At 44.2% G+C, this 20,852-nt stretch overlaps 1 protein-coding gene across 5 annotated transcripts in view; it reads right to left on the reverse strand.

Annotated features, from left to right (window-relative positions):
- PPP2R5C (protein phosphatase 2 regulatory subunit B'gamma) overlaps nucleotides 1–20,852 on the reverse strand; it is a 289,245-nt gene that overhangs the window by 234,398 nt on the left and 33,995 nt on the right. Inside the window, exon 1 of one of the 5 annotated variants that reach the window (XM_030215543.1) lies at nucleotides 13,597–13,763. The exons of 3 other annotated variants lie outside the window; for them this stretch is intronic. In XM_030215543.1, coding sequence (XP_030071403.1) covers nucleotides 13,597–13,690 — 94 coding nt within the window. In that variant the 5' untranslated portion in view covers nucleotides 13,691–13,763. Of the gene's footprint in view, nucleotides 1–13,596; nucleotides 13,764–20,852 lie in introns of those variants that run through there. One more of the 5 variants, XM_030215542.1, reaches the window with a different exon arrangement.

Raw genomic sequence — 20,852 nt, forward strand, 5'->3', positions numbered from 1 at the left:
ACTTTTAGCTCACAGTAAAAATCAGCTGGCGGAAAACTGAGACACATCTCAGCGTTTACCACGAGCTAAAAACACTAGTGTGGCTTTGTTTTTTGAAAATATCTTTACTGAGTCAGAGAGACAGGTACAATGAAAAGCAAAGAGAACGTTCCGTAACATCACAGTACAAATGTTAAAGAGATACATATATGCAAATTTCAGATTAACAAACACACACAGAGAGCTGCACAATTAACTAGAACAAAACCAGATCATCCCTGAATCAATTTTATGGCATGGAAAACTTTCCCCCTCCTACCATCCCCTGCTGGTACAGGGGCTACTTATGGGTAAAGACTCCGATTTCCCAAAATTTATACTAAGACCAGAAAATGCACCAAAATCTTTGAATGATGGTCATTACCTGTGCTAGACTGGATGACGCATTGTCAAGCAACAAAAGCATATCATCCGTGAACAAATTTATTGATAATCTCCCCCCCCCCCTCAGGCCCGGGGTCCTGTTGAATCCTTGCTACAAGGGAGTGAGGACAAATAAAAGAGGGGACAGGGGACAGCCCTGCCTGGTTCCTCCACTCAAGGAGAGTACCTCAGTGAGGGTGTCATTAATAATAATCTGAGCTGTAGAATTGCTGTAAAGTACCCGTAATCCAGTCCAAAAATGCCCCGTGGATACCAAAATGCTTTAACACCCAAAACAGATAGTCCCACACTACTTTTGAAGGCCTTCTCTGCACCCAAGCATCCCCCGATTGCTGACTCCCTTCGAGTAGGATGCGGCTCACCTTTAAGGTATTAGCTGAGGTGAACCTGCCAGGGACAAAACCCATCTGCTACTACTACTACTACTACTACTATTTAGCATTTCTATAGCGCTACAAGGCGTACGCAGCGCTGCACAAACATAGAAGAAAGACAGTCCCTGCTCAAAGAGCTTACTATCTAATAGACAAAAAATAATTAAAGTAAGCAAATCAAATCAATTAATATGAACGGGAAGGAAGAGAGGAGGGTAGGTGGAGGCGAGTGGTTACAAGTGGTTACGAGTCAAAAGCAATGTTAAAGAGGTGGGCTTTCAGTCTAGATTTAAAGGTGGCCAAGGATGGGGCAAGACGTAGGGGCTCAGGAAGTTTATTCCAGGCGTAGGGTGCAGCGAGACAGAAGGCGCGAAGTCTGGAGTTGGCAGTAGTGGAGAAGGGAACAGATAAGAAGGATTTATCCATGGAGCGAAGTGGAGTGCACGGGATGGGGTAGGGAAGGACGAGTGTGGAGAGATACTGGAGCAGCAGAGTGAGTACATTTATAGTTAGTAGAAGAAGTTTGAACAGGATGCGAAAACGGATAGGGAGCCAGTGAAGCGACTTGAGGAGAGGGGTAGTATGGGTAAAGCGACCCTGGCGGAAGACGAGACGGGCAGCAGAGTTTTGAACCGACTGGAGGGGGAGATGACTAAGTGGGAGGCCAGCAAGAAGCAGATTGCAAGTACTTAAAAATGACGTGTTGAGATGCTCAAAAAAATAAAAAAAAACGAGAGGTGACAACGGTGTGGATGAGGGTTTTGGTAGAGTGCTCGGAAAGAAAGGGGCGGATTTTACGGATGTTGTAAAGAAAGAAACGACAGGTCTTGGCAATGCTGGATATGAGCAGAGAAGGAGAGAGAAGATCAAAGATGACCCCAAGGTTTCGAGCTGAGGAGACAGGGAGAATGAGAGAGCCATCAACAGAATAGAAAACGGGGGAGCGGGGGTGGGTTTGAGGGGGGAAAATGAGAAGCTCGGTTTTGGTCATATTTAATTTCAGGTGGCGTTGAGACATCCAGACAGCAATGTCAGACAAGCACGCTGAAACTTTGGTTTGGATGCAAGGTGAGATATCAGGGGTAGAAAGGTAGATTTGGGAGTCATCAGCATAGAGATGGTAGGAAAAGCCATGGGATGAGATTAATGAACCAAGGGAAGAAGTGTAGATAGAAAAGAGGAGGGTACCAAGAACAGAACCCTGAGGTACGCCGACAAGCAGAGGGATAGAAGTAGAAAGGATCCACCAGAGTGAACACTAAAGGTGCGGAGGGAGAGGTAGGAACCAGGAAAGGACAGAGCCCTGGAATCCAAGTGAGGACAGGGTATCGAGAAGTATGCTGTGATCGACAGTGTCAAAAGCAGCGGAAAGATCAAGAAGAATGAGGATGGAATATTGACCTCTGGATTTAGGCAGTAATAGGTCATTGGAGACATTAGTAAGCGCAGTTTCGGTTGAGTGGAGAGGGCGAAAACCAGATTGTAGTGGGTCAAGAATAGCATGCGAGGAGAGAAAATCAAGGCAGCGGCGGTGAACAGCACGCTCAAGTAATTTGGAGAGAAAAGGAAGGAGGGAGATGGGTCGGTAATTAGAGGGACAAGTAGGGTCGAGTGAAGGCTTCTTAAGGAGAGGCGTGACCACAGCATGTTTAAAGGCAGCAGGGACAGTCGCAGTGGAAATGAGAGGTTGAGAATGTGACAGATAAAAGGAATAATTGCAGGAGAGATGGCATTAAGAAGGTGGGTGGGAATGGGATCAGAGGAACAGGTGGTACATTTTGAGGAAGAAAGGAGAATGTAGTTTCCTCAATAGTAACTTCAGGAAAGGAGGAAAGGGAATGAGGGGAAGGAGAGAAGGGGAACGGACTAGTGGAGGGAGAGGTGGTGAGGTAGAGAAAGCAAGGTTTATCTTTTGAACCTTGTTGTGAAAGAATTCAGCAAGGGTCTGAGGAGATAATGAAGGGGTTGGGGGAGGGGGCACCTTGAGGAGAGAGTTCAATGTGGTGAAGAGAAGTCGAGGATTAGAGCCAAGAGAGTTGGTCAGTTGGATATAATAATCCTGTTTGGCTCGTAAAAGAGCAGATTGGAAGGAGGTCATCATGAACTTAAAGTGTAAGAAATCAGCAAGGGCCCGAGATTTCCGCCAGAGGCGTTCGGCGGAGCGGGTACAGGAACGTAGGTAGCGGATATTAGAAGTCAGCCAAGGTTGGGGTTTTGTATGCCTTATAGGGCGAGTCATCAAAGGTGCAAGAGTGTCTAGGGCAAAGGATAGAGTATTGTTGTAAGAAGAAACAGCCTCGTTGACAGACGTGGATGGTGTCACAGTAGAGAGGAGGTCTGAAACATGGGAGGATAGAGATGAAGGGTCAATATTGTGAAGATTCCTAGATAAATTAGATAATATAGGATGGGACTGGGGGGACCAGATGGGGGAGTAATGCATTTAGCCTGGACGCCAAGACCGCCGCCATAATCTTAACATCCTGATTAAGCAGTGATATTGGTCAGTAGGAACTCACTAGTTCTGCGTCCTTTCCCGGTTTAGGGAGGACCGTAATATAGACATGATTTAGTGAAGGTTCCATTCTCTCAGGTCACACATGGAGACAAAAGAGGGAACTAGCAGATCTTGTAATATTTGTAAAACTCTGTGCCCAGGCCATCCGGGGCCCGGTGCCTTGGCCAGTTTCAACTGTTTAATAACTTTCTGCACTTCTTTTCCCTGCAGGGGTGCATTGAGGTGGGCCAATTAATCTGATGTCAAAGAAGGCAGGTTTAACTTAGCAAAAAAACTCCTCACAGCCTTCAGCGGAGATCTGCCACATGGATGAGCGCGATTATACTTTTTTTTCCACACCCCCATGGAGTCCATGCACGCCTAGACTATACTCATGTCCCACTCTCTGATCTGGTTGACTTATCAAGTGGGAATAGGGGAACCGGATGTCTCTGACCATGCTCCCATGTGGACCAGCATGCGATGGGGGAGGTGGGGGGGGGGGGGGGGGCTCTTTCCGATGGCGAATGAACCCTGCTTTATATCAGGACAGAGATTTTCATACATATCTGAGGCAGGGCTGGCTCAATTATGTGGCTGAAAATGACATGAATTCTATCGGGCCTAGAACATAATGGGAGGCGGCAAGGCCGTGCTTCCGGGTAAAATTATAGCTTATATGGCATCTTTAAATAAGCATCGTGAGTCTAAAATCTGGGACCTCATGTCTAAACTGAGAGATGCCCAAAGGCTTTTTATCCTTTCTCCCTCGGAGGCAACGCGTAAAGCCTACTTAGAGAGCAAAGAGCAAATGCAAGTATTGCTGGACGCTAGGGCACTTTATAATGTAAAGCTGTATAAATATCAGTTGCACCAGTGGGGCAATAAGACAGGCAAGCTACTCGATTCTCTGGTGAAACAGAGATCAGCAAAAAGTTATATCAGCAGGATAGAGATGAAGGGAACTAACCACACGGGGATAGAGACCATAAAACAAGAATTTGTTCGGTTTTACCTCCTCTCTTTATAGTAAGGATTCTTTCTCCGCTGACAATGTAACGATTTATTTACCAGGTGAACTGTCCCTCCTTAACTGCGGACCAGCTAGCATATCTTAATGCGCCGCTGCAGGGGACAGAAGTACAACAACTTCTCAAGAAACTGAAATTAGCCAAGGCAACCGGGGGCCGGACGGCCTGGGCACTGAATTTTATAAAATATTACAGGATTTGCTAGTCCTGTCCTTTATTTCAATGTGTACGATCTGAAGGCTACTGGAGTAATGGGCCAGTCATTGAATCATGTATACATTACAGTTCTCCCAAAACCAGGAAAGGACGCGCTAGTGGGCTCCTTCAGAACCAATATCTTTGCTCAATCAGGACATTAAGATCATGGCAACAGTGCTGGCGTCACGCTGAAACGTAATTGGCCCCGGCTGGTCCATCCGGACCAGGTGGGTTTTGTGCCAGGCAGATTTGCTTCTGCCAACATCTTGAAGGTGAGCCGCATCCTGTTTGCGGGAAGTCGCCAGACAGGAGATGCAATTTTGGCCAACTTGGACACTGAAAAAGCTTTTCATAAGGTAGTGTGGGACTATCTATTTGTGGTGTTGCAGTGCTTTGGCATTCAGGGGGATTTTCTGAACTGGATTCGGTCTCTAGAGCAATCCCACGACCCAGATTATTGTCAACGATTCCCTTACAGAAGTACTGTCCTGAGTGGAGGCACTAGACAAGGATGCCCCCGTCTCCCCTTTATTCATTCTCACTTTAGAGCCCTTGGCAGCTAGAATTCGGCAGGATCCGGCTTTGAAGGAAATCTCTTCGGAGGCAGGGAGTACCATATAAACCTATTTTGCTGATGATATGTTATTGCTGCTAGATAGTGTCGACGTTCCCCGTTGGTAATAGCTATCATACTGGATTTTGGTGCGTTCTCTGGCTTAAGTATAAACTTTGGGAAATCAGAGGCGTTGCCTATAAGTTGCCCTTGTGCCAGTGCTGCCTTGCCAAGTTTTCCTCTCTCCTGGGCTAGAGTGGGCATAAAATATCTTGGCATATTTCTCAATGCAGACCAGGTCTGGGTCTATAGGAAAAATGTGCTAGAGAGGTTAGAAGCTGTCAAAAGCTTTGTCATCAGTGTAGGGATCTTCCTGTGAGCTTTATGGGCCAGATCGCATTAGTTAAAATGGTTTTGCTGCCCGAACTGCTTTACCCCGATGCAGAAGCTACCGATCTGGGTTTGCAAACCTGAAGATGACATCTTTCGCAGTACGACTGGCTCTTTTATTTGCATGCTAAATGTCCCAGGATATCTTTTGCTAAACTAACTCATAGGTAGGCCCACGGGGGACCTCTGCTTACCAGACCTGAGGGCTTACAATGTTGCGGCCCTCCTACATTGGGTACATGAACTGCACTCCGGAGCTAGTTTCTTTGCCCCCACTGATTTTTGGAGCAACTGTGCACTCCGAACGACCAATTCGTTGTTCTAGAACAGCTGAGGCTCCGGAATGCAGGCCGGCCTGATGGGGAACCCTTTTTTCCTAGCTTTACAATGCGCTTGGATATGGTGGAGGGGAGCATGGAGGGGCGTCTAAAAGGTCCAGCCATTTTTCACATTGATGAGGCAATACATTTCCCTGCTGAGTTGGGGGCTTCAGTGTTCAGTCAGTAGAAGGGTAGGGGGTGTAGATACCTGGGGCATTTAAGGCAGTTGGAGGGGACAGGTTTCCCTTCTTCTGAACAGTCAGGCGTGCGTGGGTGATCCCTAACTCACAATTTTTTGCTTACCTTCACGTAAGGATTATGTGCTAAGTGTAGAGCGTAGACATAAGGTGCAGGTGATCTTCACACAATTGGATCAAGTTTTTCTGCAGCTGCCCCCTAGTCTGAACAAGTTGTCACAGTGGTATCAGCTGATACGGGACTCTGAGAGGGCCCCTATCTGGCATCGCTGGCGGGAGTCTGGAGCATGGACACAGTGGAAACCATAACAGAAAGGAGATTGGGGGAGGTGTTCAAGAATTTCCATCGTGTGACCCCTAACGCGGTACTACAGGATATTCAGTATAAAATTTTGCACATAGTGCACATCACCAAACAAAGAGGGAGGGTCATGGGTTTAGGTTTAATGATATCTGCAATAAATGCAAGAGACACGTGGGCACGTTTTTACACTCCTTTATGGAGTGTCCCATGCTGCTCCCATTGGTGGTCCGGTGCGTTGGGCACCACTGAAAAGTGTTTTGCAGTGCTCAGTAGAATGGGGGGTACACAGCTGTGCTGATGGGAAGTGCAATCCTCTCTTCGAGAGCAGGGGTTGGGAGAGGCCTAGTGCAAATGCATACTGCTAGCTACCTTGTTGGTTAAAAATGCATTTTAACAGGCCTGGGTGGATCCTGAACCCCCTTCGACGGCCCACTCGCATAGTGTTTATGAGGGAGATGGCCAGCTAGGTGCTCGCCTCCCTTAAGTTTTCTACTTCATTGGGACAACGCCATTACTGGGATCTGGGGGGCAGAGCGCTCTCACAGAGTGCCTATCAGATGATGCTTGCTGATCATATTCTGGCGGACAGTGGGGGGGGGGGGGGGGTGGGGGGGGGGGGGGGGGGGGGGGGGGGGGGGGGGGGGGGGGGGGGGACCTTATTTTATTTTATTCACTTCACTGTTGTATAGTTAAAGTAAAAATGTAATAAGAGGCGACTTCGCTTTTGTACCACTAAGTGCAAAGTTCTTTGTTTGGGCTGGTCATCCTACCCTTCATTTGTGAATTTTTCTCTCTGTAATATTGTGATGTGGGGGCCTAGTGTGTTTCCCCTTATGTTTCACTGTATTTGCCTCTATAACTCAAAGATATTTAAGAAAGAAAAAAAAAAAAAAAAAAAAAAAAAAAGAGAGATCCCATGACACTGGTGGAGGTTTGATAGGGGGCTTTGACAAAAGCAAACCTCTCATGAAACGAACAACTAAAGGCTGTCCAAAGATAGGCTTACCTTCTACACATTGATAAGCACTAATCAAACTAAGGTGAACCCTTACAGATTTGGGCTTGAGACCAGACTCTGATAAGTGTAGAAGGTATTCAAGCAGAGTCTGTGTAGGACAAGAAGAAGGCATAGCACTAACCTATCGATCCCACTTTACAACCCAAATCACTGCAGAGTCCATAACAACCCAACTTGAAATTGCCTCAATCAGAATCTACAGCAAACCCCTGCTTGATCATCTGAACTGTACCTTGTTTTACAGAGCACCAGGTAATTGGAACGAAAGCCAGCCAACCTTCATGGACTTCATTTCACACTTGTGCAACCAACTCTAACATACTGATACTAGAAGATATCAACCTTCACTTAGAAGACCCAAAATCTGCCAATGCACAAGAATGCAAAGAATTCCTCCAACTATGGGATCTCAAATGGCCACAGATGCAAGCAACCCACGTCAAAGATCACACAGTTGACCTCATCTCACATAAATTGGCCACAGACCAAAACCTATTGATAACTGATTATTAAGTGGACAGAAACACCATGAACCGACTACTACAAACTAAACTTATCCCTACACTGGTGGAAGAAAGGCTCACACCACATACAAGAACACACAACCTACAGCACAAGAGGCCAAACAGACCCAAAAACATTCTGGCAACAAATATACAATAGCGAATGGACAACACAAACAGACTCCATACACCACCTCTCCAACTGGGACAAAAGATGTAGAAGCATACTAGACGAAATAGCACCCTTACAAACAAGAACAACGTGAAGACATATCTCGATACCATGGTTTAACGACGAACTGAAAAAAAAACTCAAAACACAATCCAAGGAACTAGAGTTTTGCATAAGGACTTCCCCGAGTACCTTATGCAAAGGAGCTATCACTGCCTCTTTAGGTGGACAGGTGTAATCCAGGATATCGAGCATCTCAGCCCTGGGCTCATCCTCCACATCTACAGAAAAAAAGGAATGGCCAGAGTCATTTCCCACACTAAAGATGAGAAGGAGAGGCTCTGCAGAGGAGACAGTCTCCTTTAAGGTGGAGAGGAAGGTTCAGAGGGAATTTTAAAGGACTCATCTGAGAAGTACCTGGGATCCTCCTGTGACTCCCACGAGCGCTCCTCCTCAGTGTCGGAAAGCACTTCCCTAAGTGACCTCCGAGACCGAACCCACCTCGACGCCGACCCATGGTCTCGATGGTGATGCCAAGGGCCCAACCTCCGTATGGACTGCAATGAAGCTTCCCTCTACCGACGTCGATGGGGAGCGACCTGGGTGGCTGCCAACACCGGGACCTCATTGCAGGTGGAGAGCCAGACGCAGCTGAATTAAACGGCACGGCAGGCGCAAGCACCCCTGACACCGAAGCAGATTGGAACAGCAGACCTTCCAGAAGCTCTGGAAGCAAGGCCCGTATGCGCTCATCGAGAGCCACCATTGGAGAAGGCTGTGGGCCAGTGGAGCAGTCGGAGGCAGAGTCGCCTGAAGCTCGGGAGCAGGAACCAGACTGCTGAGATGCTGACGCGTGAGCACCTCCTGTATGGAGGGGGAGCAGTCCTCCTGGCGCCAACGCTTTCGGGTGCCGAATCCCTCTGCGCCCCGGAGCTCCCGGCACCATGCATCAAAGGAGAATGGTGTCGGTGCTTCCTAGCCGTCACCCAATGCACCTCACTGAGACTCCTCGGTGCAACAAAGACGACATCGAATTCCCACATCGCCTCAGGGTCGGGTCCAACAATGGATGGTCTCGGGGGGCCTGCATAGCAGGAGACCTCGAGGCGGGTGGAAACCCACTCGATGCCTCGCTTCTTCCAGCGTGTCGTCGCCTCTCAGTAGCCATGCCTACCTCCACTCCCGACGTCAATGTGTCCATCAATGCTGACGTCGACACTGCCAACCTCGATGCCGAGAGACCGGCTCGAGCCCCAAAAAGTTTCTCTCTCTGGGTTTCTCGAGTCAGCTAAGTCCTTTTCTTCATACGAAGCCAAAGGACACAATGAGCTGGGCTATGGTCGGGCCCAAGGCACTGGATACACCACAAATGGGTGTCTGTGCCTGAGATGGTTCGGTTGCACCGAGTACAACGTTTGAAGCCACTGGGAAGGTAAGACAGCACTGGCTAAATCAAAAGTCTCGACTGTTCCGAGAAAAAAGGGCACAAAAAGAGGGACCCAGCCAAGCAGGCTAAAAACGGCAACAAGGAAAAAGAAAGAAAACTTTACCAGGGAAAAAATGAACTAAAGAAAATAAAGGGAAATACAATTTTTTTTTAAAAAACACAAAATGAAAACAAATAAGAAATCCGAAGAGAAAAAACACAAAAACGGTCAAGGCTCTTTCCCGGGCACACAGAGGAGCCACAGAAACTTGCTCCTCATGCAGAAGAAAAAGAACTGAGAGTGTGGGTGAGAAGATATTCGGCACATGTGCGGTACGGCACGGGGCGCACTCAGACGGCTCTACCAAACGTTTTGCTATGTGAAATGCTGGTTCCCAGGCCAGCAAAGATCGCCGACCCAACTGTGAGTATAATACAGCCTGCTTGTCCTCAGAGAAAAGGAAAGAACAAATCTTGAAATGTTTCCAACTGTGGGACAGAAATAATTTGCCAAAACCTCATTTGTTGGATAACAGTCACTAACAGTTGGGCAAGAGGATTAAGTAAGCTTTGAAAAGGAGGAAATAAAGTTGCTTACTAGTATTAGATGGCAATTTAATTAGTCTAGGAAAATAATTTTTCTTAGCATCATGCAGTTTGTTCAGGTAGTAACGATGAATAATTTTACAGACTTGAGATGCCTCAGGGGTCTTTCACTTTTTCCATAGTTGCTCAGCACATCTAGTCTGGCACTTAAGTGGTCTCAGGCCATCATGAAACCATTGACGACGACCAGGTCTAGTTCTTAATATACTGTAATAGAGCTATTGAATTCTAGGGTAATCACACAAGGTGGAATCCCAAAGATCCAAGCTAGCTGACTTAGGCCCAGATGCACAAAACTTTAACAACCCTTTAACGACCATTTTTCGAAGAAATCGCCAACCGTTTCATGTACTAAAGCCCATTTTTTACTTAGCAGTTCAACTCAAACTTTTTCATCCAAGAATGCTGAGGAATAAAGTCAGCTAACAAACTGAAAATCCTATTTACTAAAGCATGATTTTGCAAGTACTGTGTGTTAGTTGCCAAAATTAAAACAAGTTAACTGCAAAACATCTGTGTTAAGTGTGGGGGCTACCATAAGCTTAACTGCACGGTTACACAGGATATTACTAGACTAGCAATGTGTGCGTGTGGGGGGGGGGGGGGGGGGTCATCGCAAGCAGGTGTTATCTCATGCAGAAGACATGAATGCAAAGTGCATGGAGGTTACTGAGGCCATTAAGCATTCTGCTTCAATGCACAGGAAAAAAAAATGAATTCAGGGACTTCTTATGCATGCACAACATAAACTTTTTGCCATGTGTAGGTCAGCTTATATATGCTATATAAGGGAATTTTCCTCTTATTTGGTAGTATGGGTGAAGACTACCAAACAAGGGGAAATATCTCTTATTTGGCACACTGAATCTACTCGTTCCATCCCACGATGCTCTGCATGGGGGTCAGAAACTGTGGCACCAGACGCAGCAGCGAATGGGCCTCACTCCTGCCTATTTTAAGATATGCCTCAAGGGGGCATATCTTAAAATAGGCACACAGTGAATTTGTTTTTAAATCATGGTCAGACTGGGTCAGTGGGGCAGGTCGACATGTTTGTGGGGTGGGGAGCCAATCAGAATGCTTTTTTTTTTTTTTTTTGGCCTAGTACTTGTTTTTCTCTTTCGCCCTTTTTTTTGGTCACCATCCTACCTGTCACAGTGTATGAGCCAATCATAGCTCACCACACTGACAGGAAAAGCAACATTTTGCAATGAAGCACGAATTACTGCTACATTTTTAACCATAGCAGGTAATCTGCATGCTCATTACGTACAGGATGCTGAGGTATGTTTGTCACTACTTTCCGGTAGAAGCTGTGTGCTGAGCAGGCTCTACTGTGAGGCTGTCTGTATTAGCCCCCGAGACAATACACTTATTACACATTATTGCACATTAACTGCACTGCTGATAACGTGGCAGATAATTCAGAGCAGGTAAAAATACTACCACCACAGATGGAGTTAACTGCAGTACATTAACAACACATGGAACATTACTGTGCTTTAATTATAAGGCACATTTCCATTCTGCAACTGGTTAATATGGTTAGCATGCTAATTCTTGAATTAACATGAGGAGTGTGCATAACACACTTTACTTAGTGGTGGTCTGAGTATTCTTAAAGGAGTGGGAGGGAAACTTTCAATGAAGCTCCAGACAAGAGTTGGTCATTATATTTCATAACGAAAAATCTGGCATGCTGGATAATAAAGAGACTAATATCACTATGTTATTAGAATACTATGAAACAATTAGTTTGGATTACATTCATATAAACACACTATACTGCTATATAGTGTCTGAATAAAGAGTTTTTAAAAAATCCCATCTGGTACAAAATGTTCCTGCAAGGATTTATTGCTAAAATAAAGCATGTTAAACTCTTAGGAACAGACAAAAGTTATTCTATCCTTAATTTAGTGTCTGGTGCTAGCCAAAATAATAACACTCTCTGCATTAAGTTCTTCTCCAAAGATATGACAGAAGAGTCTGGTTTATCTGGTTAAACTGAATTTCCAATGCTTTCTTTTCATGAAATTCTTAATCTAACAAAAATGGAAATCTATCCTTTTATTTTTTTTTCAGCTGTACAAAGTTTTAATTTTCATTACATGTATTTATCTACTTACAGCATTATATCCCACATTTTCCCACCCAAGGGTAGGCCCAATGTGGCTTACAGTAATTTACAAAAGCATACATCAAATCTTCAACAAATAGTCAACGGCATTGTAGGGAAAGGGACAAGTAATAGCAGAGGTGGGAAAATATGGATAGAAAATAGAATTCAATAGGTAGCAGTGCGGAGGCGGGTCAAAAGTGTAAGCCTTTCCGAAAAATTAGGTCTTAAGGTATCTTTTGAAGGTCGGATGATCACGGATAACTTTCACAGGCTTTTTATAAACTGAATTAAATCAAACCTATGAAAAAAAAAGTTTGCCTGTATTACCAAAAAAATTGTGTCCGAATCCAAAACAAAAATAAAATATCCATGGCAAAAAAATTGCCATTTAACATTTTAATCTCATTATTTAAAAATGTAGGAGAGAAATAGTATGAAACAAAAGGATATTGATTTGAGAAATTATTTGAACATGTAACACATTCTTAAGTTTTTGCCCAGGCTATTCACTATAGCAGTGGTTCTCAAACTAGTATGTGATCACTGTTAATGGGGCCCAGGATGAATCACTTGGGCTGAGGGGGGGCTGCAAGAGGCTTGGTTTGACATAACTAATTGAAGTCCTATTTCACTCTTCTGGGAGGTGGAGAGCTGAAACTATTATAGAGTAGATGAATAAAATAAAAACAAAAAAGTGGGGGTGGAGGTGAAGCACAACCTACAAATATTTGAAAAACAGCACTACAGCAGATCACGTCATCACAGATTTTTTTTTGTTTCAATACAATAAATATGGGTGAAATGTTCACTAAATACAAAATATTCATGAGTACATTCTGTAACACTGCAAATCATTAAATATCTTGTGTATTATACAATGATTTTAGCACACAATTTAACCTAAATGTTCACAGAATGTGCATGAAAACATATAGGTACCTATTTCTGAATGCACATTTTCCAAGGGAAAAAAAACGCACACCTCTTAGAATATATTTTTGTATGCCCGCTTTTTCATTTTTTTTTTATTTTTGCCAGATACTGATTGACTTCCTACAAATCACAGTAATTGCACTACACGAAGAAACCTTTGCTACCTAGCAAAACACATTATCAATGCACTGTGCAGCATAAATATGAAACTGCTGGTTTCCCCCAGCCAATACCTTTCTGGAAGAGTTACTTCATATCCTTTGACATCAGCACACAGCTTGGAAGGGGGATGGGGAAGGCACAGCCGAAAGCAGTAAAACCAGCTTTTTACCATGCATGATTACTTTAAAGCTTGTAAGGAACCATTAAAATAAAAAACTAACGCTTCATCTTATTTTGCTAAGCTTGCACCAAAATGGAATTGATTTTACTACAAACAACTTCCTGCTTTCCTTATCTACGGATCACAATTGCTATTTATTAGCTAAACACACAGAGCTGCAATTTACTGAAACACACAATAACTTACCTCTAATGTATAAAAGGGCCACGGGCTGAAATGGCCCATTGGAATTTGCTGCATCCACCACCATCCTGCTGCCAGCTTTATTACATGTCAACATTTAGAATCCAGCAGGAAAGCAGTGTAATCCTTACAGCAAGAAACCATCCTCCATTTTAGTTAAAAAAAAAAAAAAAAAAAAAGGCAAACTGAAGCTCTCTGCAGCTGGAAGGAACTGGCTAGAAAGTGATGTCAGTAAACAGGAGACATCCGATTGGCTACAGGCAGCAACTTAAAATGACACTAAAAATTGCAAATAGAAAGAGAGCTCCAATTGGCTGTCACTATACACTAGGCTTGTACATTGATCAGCTTTAGGTTCAGTCTCCATTCATCTGTAACTTTTAAGCAAAGGCTCTTTTTCTTAGCTAGTAGGGATCAGCCCATGTAAAAAGCTGCACTGTTCAAACAAACTGCTTGCTTGGCAAATTACCTTGAACAAATTACTGCAAGTTTAAAATTAAAAAAAGAAAAATGCTCCCGAGCAGACAAAAGAGAAAGTTTTAAAATATACAGTACTACAAACATAATGGGGGATATATTATTTAAATGCTCATTAACATCACATTTGTTCATGGTTTACTCATATATATTCTTTTGGCACTGGCAGTTCACAAAGTGCATTTTATTTTTTTATTTGCAGAAAACTACCTCTGCTCTCTCCAATTCCCAAAACTTAAATACAAATTTTACAAGAATAATTTAACTGCATTTGTACCTTGACCCTGGTATTTTATTTAAGCAGATTACAGCTTATATGCAAAGTCAAATAAATAGGTTCCTATTGACTAAAGCGCAGTAAGACTTTGCAGTTGCCATGAGGTAACTAGAAAACCTCTGCATTAACTGCTCGAGGCATTCCACACATTTTTAGAAGGGTTGTCTTATTGTTAATGCAGAGAAAGGTGCTACTGCATGTTAACTACATGGGATATATGTGATTACGGGGTCCTTTTACTAAGCTGCGGTTAAAATAGGCCTTACTGTGCACTTACACGGGTCTTTCCCATGCATTAATCATGTTAGCTTGGGCTAACACAGTAACATACTTAGGGACCCTTTTACTAAAGCTTAGTGTATGCTAACGAATATTAGCACGCACGACATGCTGCATGTCCTATTTTATACCTGTGGGCCATGTGGCACTTTAGCACCAGCTAATATCCTTTAGAGTGCACTAAGCTTTAGAAAAAGGGCCCCTTAGTAACAGCCTAAAAGCTAGAAAAATATCCCACAAAAAAGATTAATTTTACATATTATCCAATATACTGTAAAACCATCCGAGATCTCTTCTTTTAATCGGTGCTATGACTTGAGGCAAAAGACTTCTCATGCTGACAGGATAAAAAAATATTTACAATTAAGACAAGTCAGAACAAGGCTCATGGAGAATGAATGAGTGTGTGTCTCTTTTTATCTGTGTTTTTATCTGTGTTGCCTCCATATGTATCTATCTGAGCAAGTGCAAGGTGATGCATGTGGGAAAAAAGAACTCGAATTATAGCTACGTCATGCAAGGTTCCACGTTAGGAGTTACAGACCAAGAAAGGGATCTGGGTGTTGTCGTCGATAACACACTGAAACCTTCTGCTCAGTGTGCTGCTGCGGCTAGGAAAGCGAATAGAATGTTGGGTATTATTAGGAAAGGTATGGAAAACAGGTGTGAGGATGTTATAATGCCGTTGTATCGCTCCATGGTGCGACCGCACCTTGAGTATTGTGTTCAATTCTGGTCGCCGTATCTCAAGAAAGATATAGTAGAATTGGAAAAGGTGCAGCGAAGGCAGACTAAAATGATAGCAGGGATGGGACGACTTCCCTATGAAGAAAGACTGAGGCGGCTAGGGCTATTCAGCTTGGAGAAGAGATGGCTGAGGGGAGACATGATAGAGGTATATAAAATAATGAGTGGAGTGGAACAGGTGGATGTGAAGCGTCTGTTCACGCTTTCCAAAAATACTAGGACTAGGGGGCATGCGATTAAACTACAGTGTAGTAAATTTAAAACAAATTGGAGAAATTTTTCTTCACCCAACGTGTAATTAAACTCTGGAATTCATTGCCGGAAAATGTGGTGAAGGCGGTTAGCTTAGCAGAGTTTAAAAAGGGGTTGGACGGTTTCCTAAAGGACAAGTCCATAAACCGCTACTAAATGGACTTGGAAAAATCCAAAATCCCAGGAACAACATGTATAGAATGTTTGTACGTTTGGGAAGCTTGCCAGGTGCCCTTGGCCTGGATTGGCCGCTGTCGTGGACAAGATGCTGGGCTCGATGGACCCTTGGTCTTTTCCCAGTATGGCATTACTTATGTACTTATGTAGCATCTCAGGGTCGCTGGACAGAGGTGGAAGCCTCATGGTCCATCAACCTCTTGGAGCTTAGGGCAATCAGGATGGCATTACTTTTGTTTGCCCCAGTTCTACACTGGAATCCAGTTTGAGTCTTTTCGGACAATGACAGCAGTCTCCATCCACAGAGAAGGGGGAATGAAAAGTGTGCTGAGCTCTCTCCCCCTCTTCCACCTGGTTTTTCTGCAGACAATTTAAACGCTTAGGTGTGGCAAGCTTCTGTTGAGAGAACTGGGCAGCCTCGAGGTCTTTGCTTGTCTCCTGCCTGAAGGAAACTCACACAGATAAGACTTGTGCTGGCTTTATTCCTGGCTATCCCTACACTAAAGCTGTGGTTTTGGACATTTCTGGAGCATTTTTTAACCTTGTCTTCCCCTTGTCCCAACCAGCTGTGTAGCTAAGTGGCTTAATACAATTCCAGAGATAGGTTTTACAGCAAACACATTCCACAGGTTTTAATTTTAGATGCACTTAAAGCAACTTCTAAGACTGCACAAAATCATGCTACACAGAATCAAGCCAAATTCACACCACTGCCTCAAAGGATAAAACCACCTAAGAACAGATGGTTCACGGCAGGCTCAGGCAGACTTCGTTATGTGACACAGAAGCATCTGCCCTCACAAGTGTTGCCACTACAGAATTCTTTGCCTCCATTACAACATTGTAATGTTCCTGAAAATAGAACTGAGGCAGAAAAAAAAGCAATGAAAGTGGAACAAAAAGATATGAAGGTACCCAAAGAGAAAAGACACCCCCAAATCACATACCAGGAAATGTAGATGGAAAGCAATGACCACAAATGCTCGCAGTCTAAGCAATAAAGTTCATGACCTGCAAGCCCTAATGTTGGAGGCAGACTTAGACGTTGTTGCAATCATGGAGACGTGGCTCAATGGTTCCCATGAATGGGATGCAAACATACCAGGCTATAATCTATTTAGGAAGGGATAGAGATGGTCGTAAAGGTGGAGGAGTAGCTCTGTATGAGAAATGATATCGAGGCGACAAATGACAGGGACCTGGGGAAAGGAAGAAGCGATATGCATCACCTTAAAAAGAGATGATAAAACCTCTGTCCACGTGGGTGTTGTCTACAGACCCCCGACACAATTGGAGGAACTAGATAAAGATCTGATCGCGGATATTCAAAAGTTGGGAAAGAAGAGAGAGGTGCTGTTGCTGGGAGATTTCAATCTGCCAGATGTAGACTGGAAGGTTCCATATGCGGAATAGGAAAGAAGTAGAGAGATCGTGGATGCTTTTCAAAGTGCTCTGCTCAGACAAATGGTGACGGAACAACACTGGATCTGGTGCTCACGAATGGGGATAGTGTGTCAAATGTCTGAGTGGGTGCCCACCTGGGCAGCAGTGACCATCAAACGGTTTGGTTTGATATGACGGCTGAAGTGGAGGGCAGCCACTCAAAACTCAAAGTCCTGGATTTCAAGCGTGCTAACTTTAGTAAAATGGGGGAATACCTCAGGAAGAAACTGATGGGCTGGCAGGACAAACGAGAAGTGGAAGGACAGTGGTCCAGGCTGAAAGAAGCTATAAATAGGGCCACAAACCTTTATTTAAGGAGAGTAAATAAAAGCAAGAGAAATACAGAAAAACTCAAGAAGAGGAACATGGAGAGGAATATCGGATGAAACTGAAAAGAAGCCAAGAGAGAGATATGTCTGGCGAAAGCGCAAGCAGTAGAAAAAATGGCTAGAAAGGTAAGGAGGGGTGACAAAAATTTCTTCAGGTATATTAGTGAAAGGAGAAAGACTAAAAAAGGAATTGTGAGACTGAAAGATGCTGCGAACCGCTATGTAGATTATTTATTTATGGCATTTATATCCCACATTATTCCCACCCACGGGCAGGCTCAATGTGGCGTACAATAGTCTATTAAGCAACAATAATACAAAATACAGTAGTGTCGTAGGAGGGAAAGAGGAACAACAGGAGGGAGAGGGATAGAGGAGAAGGTGACAATTAGTCGCTATGGCAGCCATGGCTCAGAAGGATGCGACACCAGGAGGGCTCACAGCATATGCTCTACCGAAAAGGAAGGTCTTGACCCGCTTCTTAAAGGTCGGGTGATCTGGGGTGAATTTGACCACTTGGGGCAGCCCATTCCAGAATTGAGTACTAAGATAAGAAAAAGAGGAAGCATAGACAGTCTTATATTTAGGCCACTAAAAGCTGGATAGTGGAGATTGAGATACGAGCGAGCTGACTTGCGGGAGTTCCTGGGCGGCAAGTTAATGAGAGTGTCCATGTAAGCAGGAGCGTCTCCATAGATGATTTTGTGCACCAACGCGCAGATCTTAAAAACGATACAGTCCTTCACAGGAAGCCAGTGCAACCTGTCACGTAGTGGGCTCAAACTTTCAAATCTCGATTTACCGAAGATGAGTCAAGCTGCTGTGTTCTGAGCAGTTTGCAATGTTTTTAGTAACGTGGATGTGCATCCCCCATAGATACTTTTGCAGTAATCGAGACGACTTATAACTAGGGACTGGACTAGGCTGCGGAATACCTCTCTAGGGAAATAAGGCTGGATACGCTTAAGCTTCCAAAGAGTGAAGAACATTTGCTTGACTACAGAGCTCACATGCTGTTCCAATGTCAAAGATCTATCAATTATGACTCCCAAGATTTTTAGGGACTCCGAAATTGGCAGGACGAGCTCAGGAGTGATTAGGAGGTCTGAGTTTGTTGAAGTGAGAGGAGAGGATCAAACAATGTGTTTTCTCGGCGTTGATTTTGAAGCAAAATGAGTTGGCCCAGTCAAGCATGGTGTTAAAGCCTTGTCGGATCTTACTAGTTATTTCACTTAGGTCTTTCTCGAAAGGGATGAAGATAGTGATATCATCAGCATAGATAAATGGGTTTAGTCCCAGTTTGCAAAGAGCCGCTGCCAAGGGAATCAACATCATGTTGAAGAGGGTTGGCGATAGTGGGGAACCCTGTGGCACTCCACAGTCTGCTTTCCAATGAGGTGATAAGGTAGAGTTGTCGTTTACTTGGTAAGTTCTTGATGTAAGAAAGCCTCTCAGCCAGGCCAGTATGTTTCCACAGGCACCGAAATAATCTAGGAGCTGCAGCAGGATGCCATGGTGGACCATGTCGAAGGCACTAGACATGTCAAACTGCAAGAGCAAAATACTCTTCCCTACAGCTATTTCCCTCTTGAAGTTGGACAAAAGAGTGACAAGCACAGTCTCAGTACTGTGGAGCGGTCGGAAACCCGATTGCAAGGTATGCAGGATATTGAAGAAAAAGCAAATTTGCTAAATAGATTCTGCTGTCACAGAAGAAAATCCTGGAGAAGGACCGTGATTAACTGGCAAAAGTACATATGACAATGGAGTGGATATAGCACTGTTCACAGAAGAGAGTGTGTATGAACAACTTGAAAAGCTAAAGGTGGACAAAGCCATGGGACTGGACGGGATCCACCCCAGGATATTGAAGGAACTCAGAGAGGCTGTGGCAGGTCCTCTTAAAGATTTGTTTAATAAATCCTTGGAGACGGGAGAGGTTCCGTGGGATTGGAGAACGGCGGATGTGGTTCCTCTTCACAAAAGTGGTGATAGGAAAGAAGCTGGAAACTACAGGCTGGTAAGCCTCACTTTGGTTATTGGAAAAGTAATGGAAGCGATGCTGAAGGAAAGCATAGTGAATTTCCTGGAAGACAATAAGTTGCAGGATCAGAGACAACATAGTTTTACCAAAGGTAAATCGTGCCAAACGAATCTCATTGAATTCTTTGACTGGGTGACCGAAGAACTGAATCAGGGACGTGCTATAGACGTAATCTACCTAGATGTCTGCAAAGCTTTTGACACGGTTCCCCACAGGAGGCTCTTGAATAAACTTGACAGGTTGAAGATAGGACCCGATGTGGTGAACTGGATTAGGAACTGGTTGACGGACAGACGCCAGAGGGTGGTGGTTAATGGAATTCGCTCGGAGGGAAAGGTGAGTAGTGGAGTGCCTCAGGGATCGGTGCTGGGGCCAACTCTGTTCAATATATTTGAGAGTGACATTGCCAAAGGGTTACAAGGTAAAGTTTGCCTTTTTGCGGATGATACTAAGATTTGTAACAGAATGGACACCCGGGAGTGGAAAACATGAAAAAGGATCTGCGGAAGCTAGAAGAATGGTCTAAGGTTTGGCAATTAAAATTCAATGCGAAGAAATGCAAAGTGATGCACTTAGGGAGTAGAAATCCAAGGGAGACGTATGTGTTAGGCGGTGAGAGTCTGATATGTACGGACGGGGAGAGGGATCTTGGGATAGTATCTGAGGATCTGAAGGTGACGAAACAGTGTGACAAGGCAGTGGCTGTAGCTAGAAGGTTGCTAGGCTGTATAGAGAGAGGTGTGACCAGCAGAAGAAAAAAGGTTTTAATACCCCTGTATAAGTCGTTGGTGAGGCCCCACCTGGAGTATTGTGTTCAATTTTGGAGGCCGTATCTTGCTAAGGATGTAAAAAGAATTGAAGCGGTGCAAAGAAAAGCTACGAGAATGGTATGGGATTTGCGTTACAAGACGTATGAGGAGAGACTTGCTGACCTGAACATGTATACCCTGGAGGAAAGGAGAAACAGGGGTGATACGATACAGACGTTCAAACATTTGAAAGGTATTAATCCACAAACTAACCTTTTCCGTAGATGGGAAGACGGTAGAACTAGAGGACATGAGATGAGATTGAAGGGTGGCAGACTCAAGGAAAATGTCAGGAAGCATTTTTTCACGGAGAGAGTGGTGGTTACTTGGAATGCCCTCCCGTGGGAGGTGATGGAGATGAAAACGGTAATGGAATTCAAACATGCGTGGGATAAACATAAAAGAATCCTGTTCAGAAGGAAGGG

The sequence above is a fragment of the Microcaecilia unicolor genome, chromosome 9, assembly GCF_901765095.1.
Source record: "Microcaecilia unicolor chromosome 9, aMicUni1.1, whole genome shotgun sequence".
Taxonomy (NCBI): Eukaryota; Metazoa; Chordata; class Amphibia; order Gymnophiona; family Siphonopidae; genus Microcaecilia; species Microcaecilia unicolor.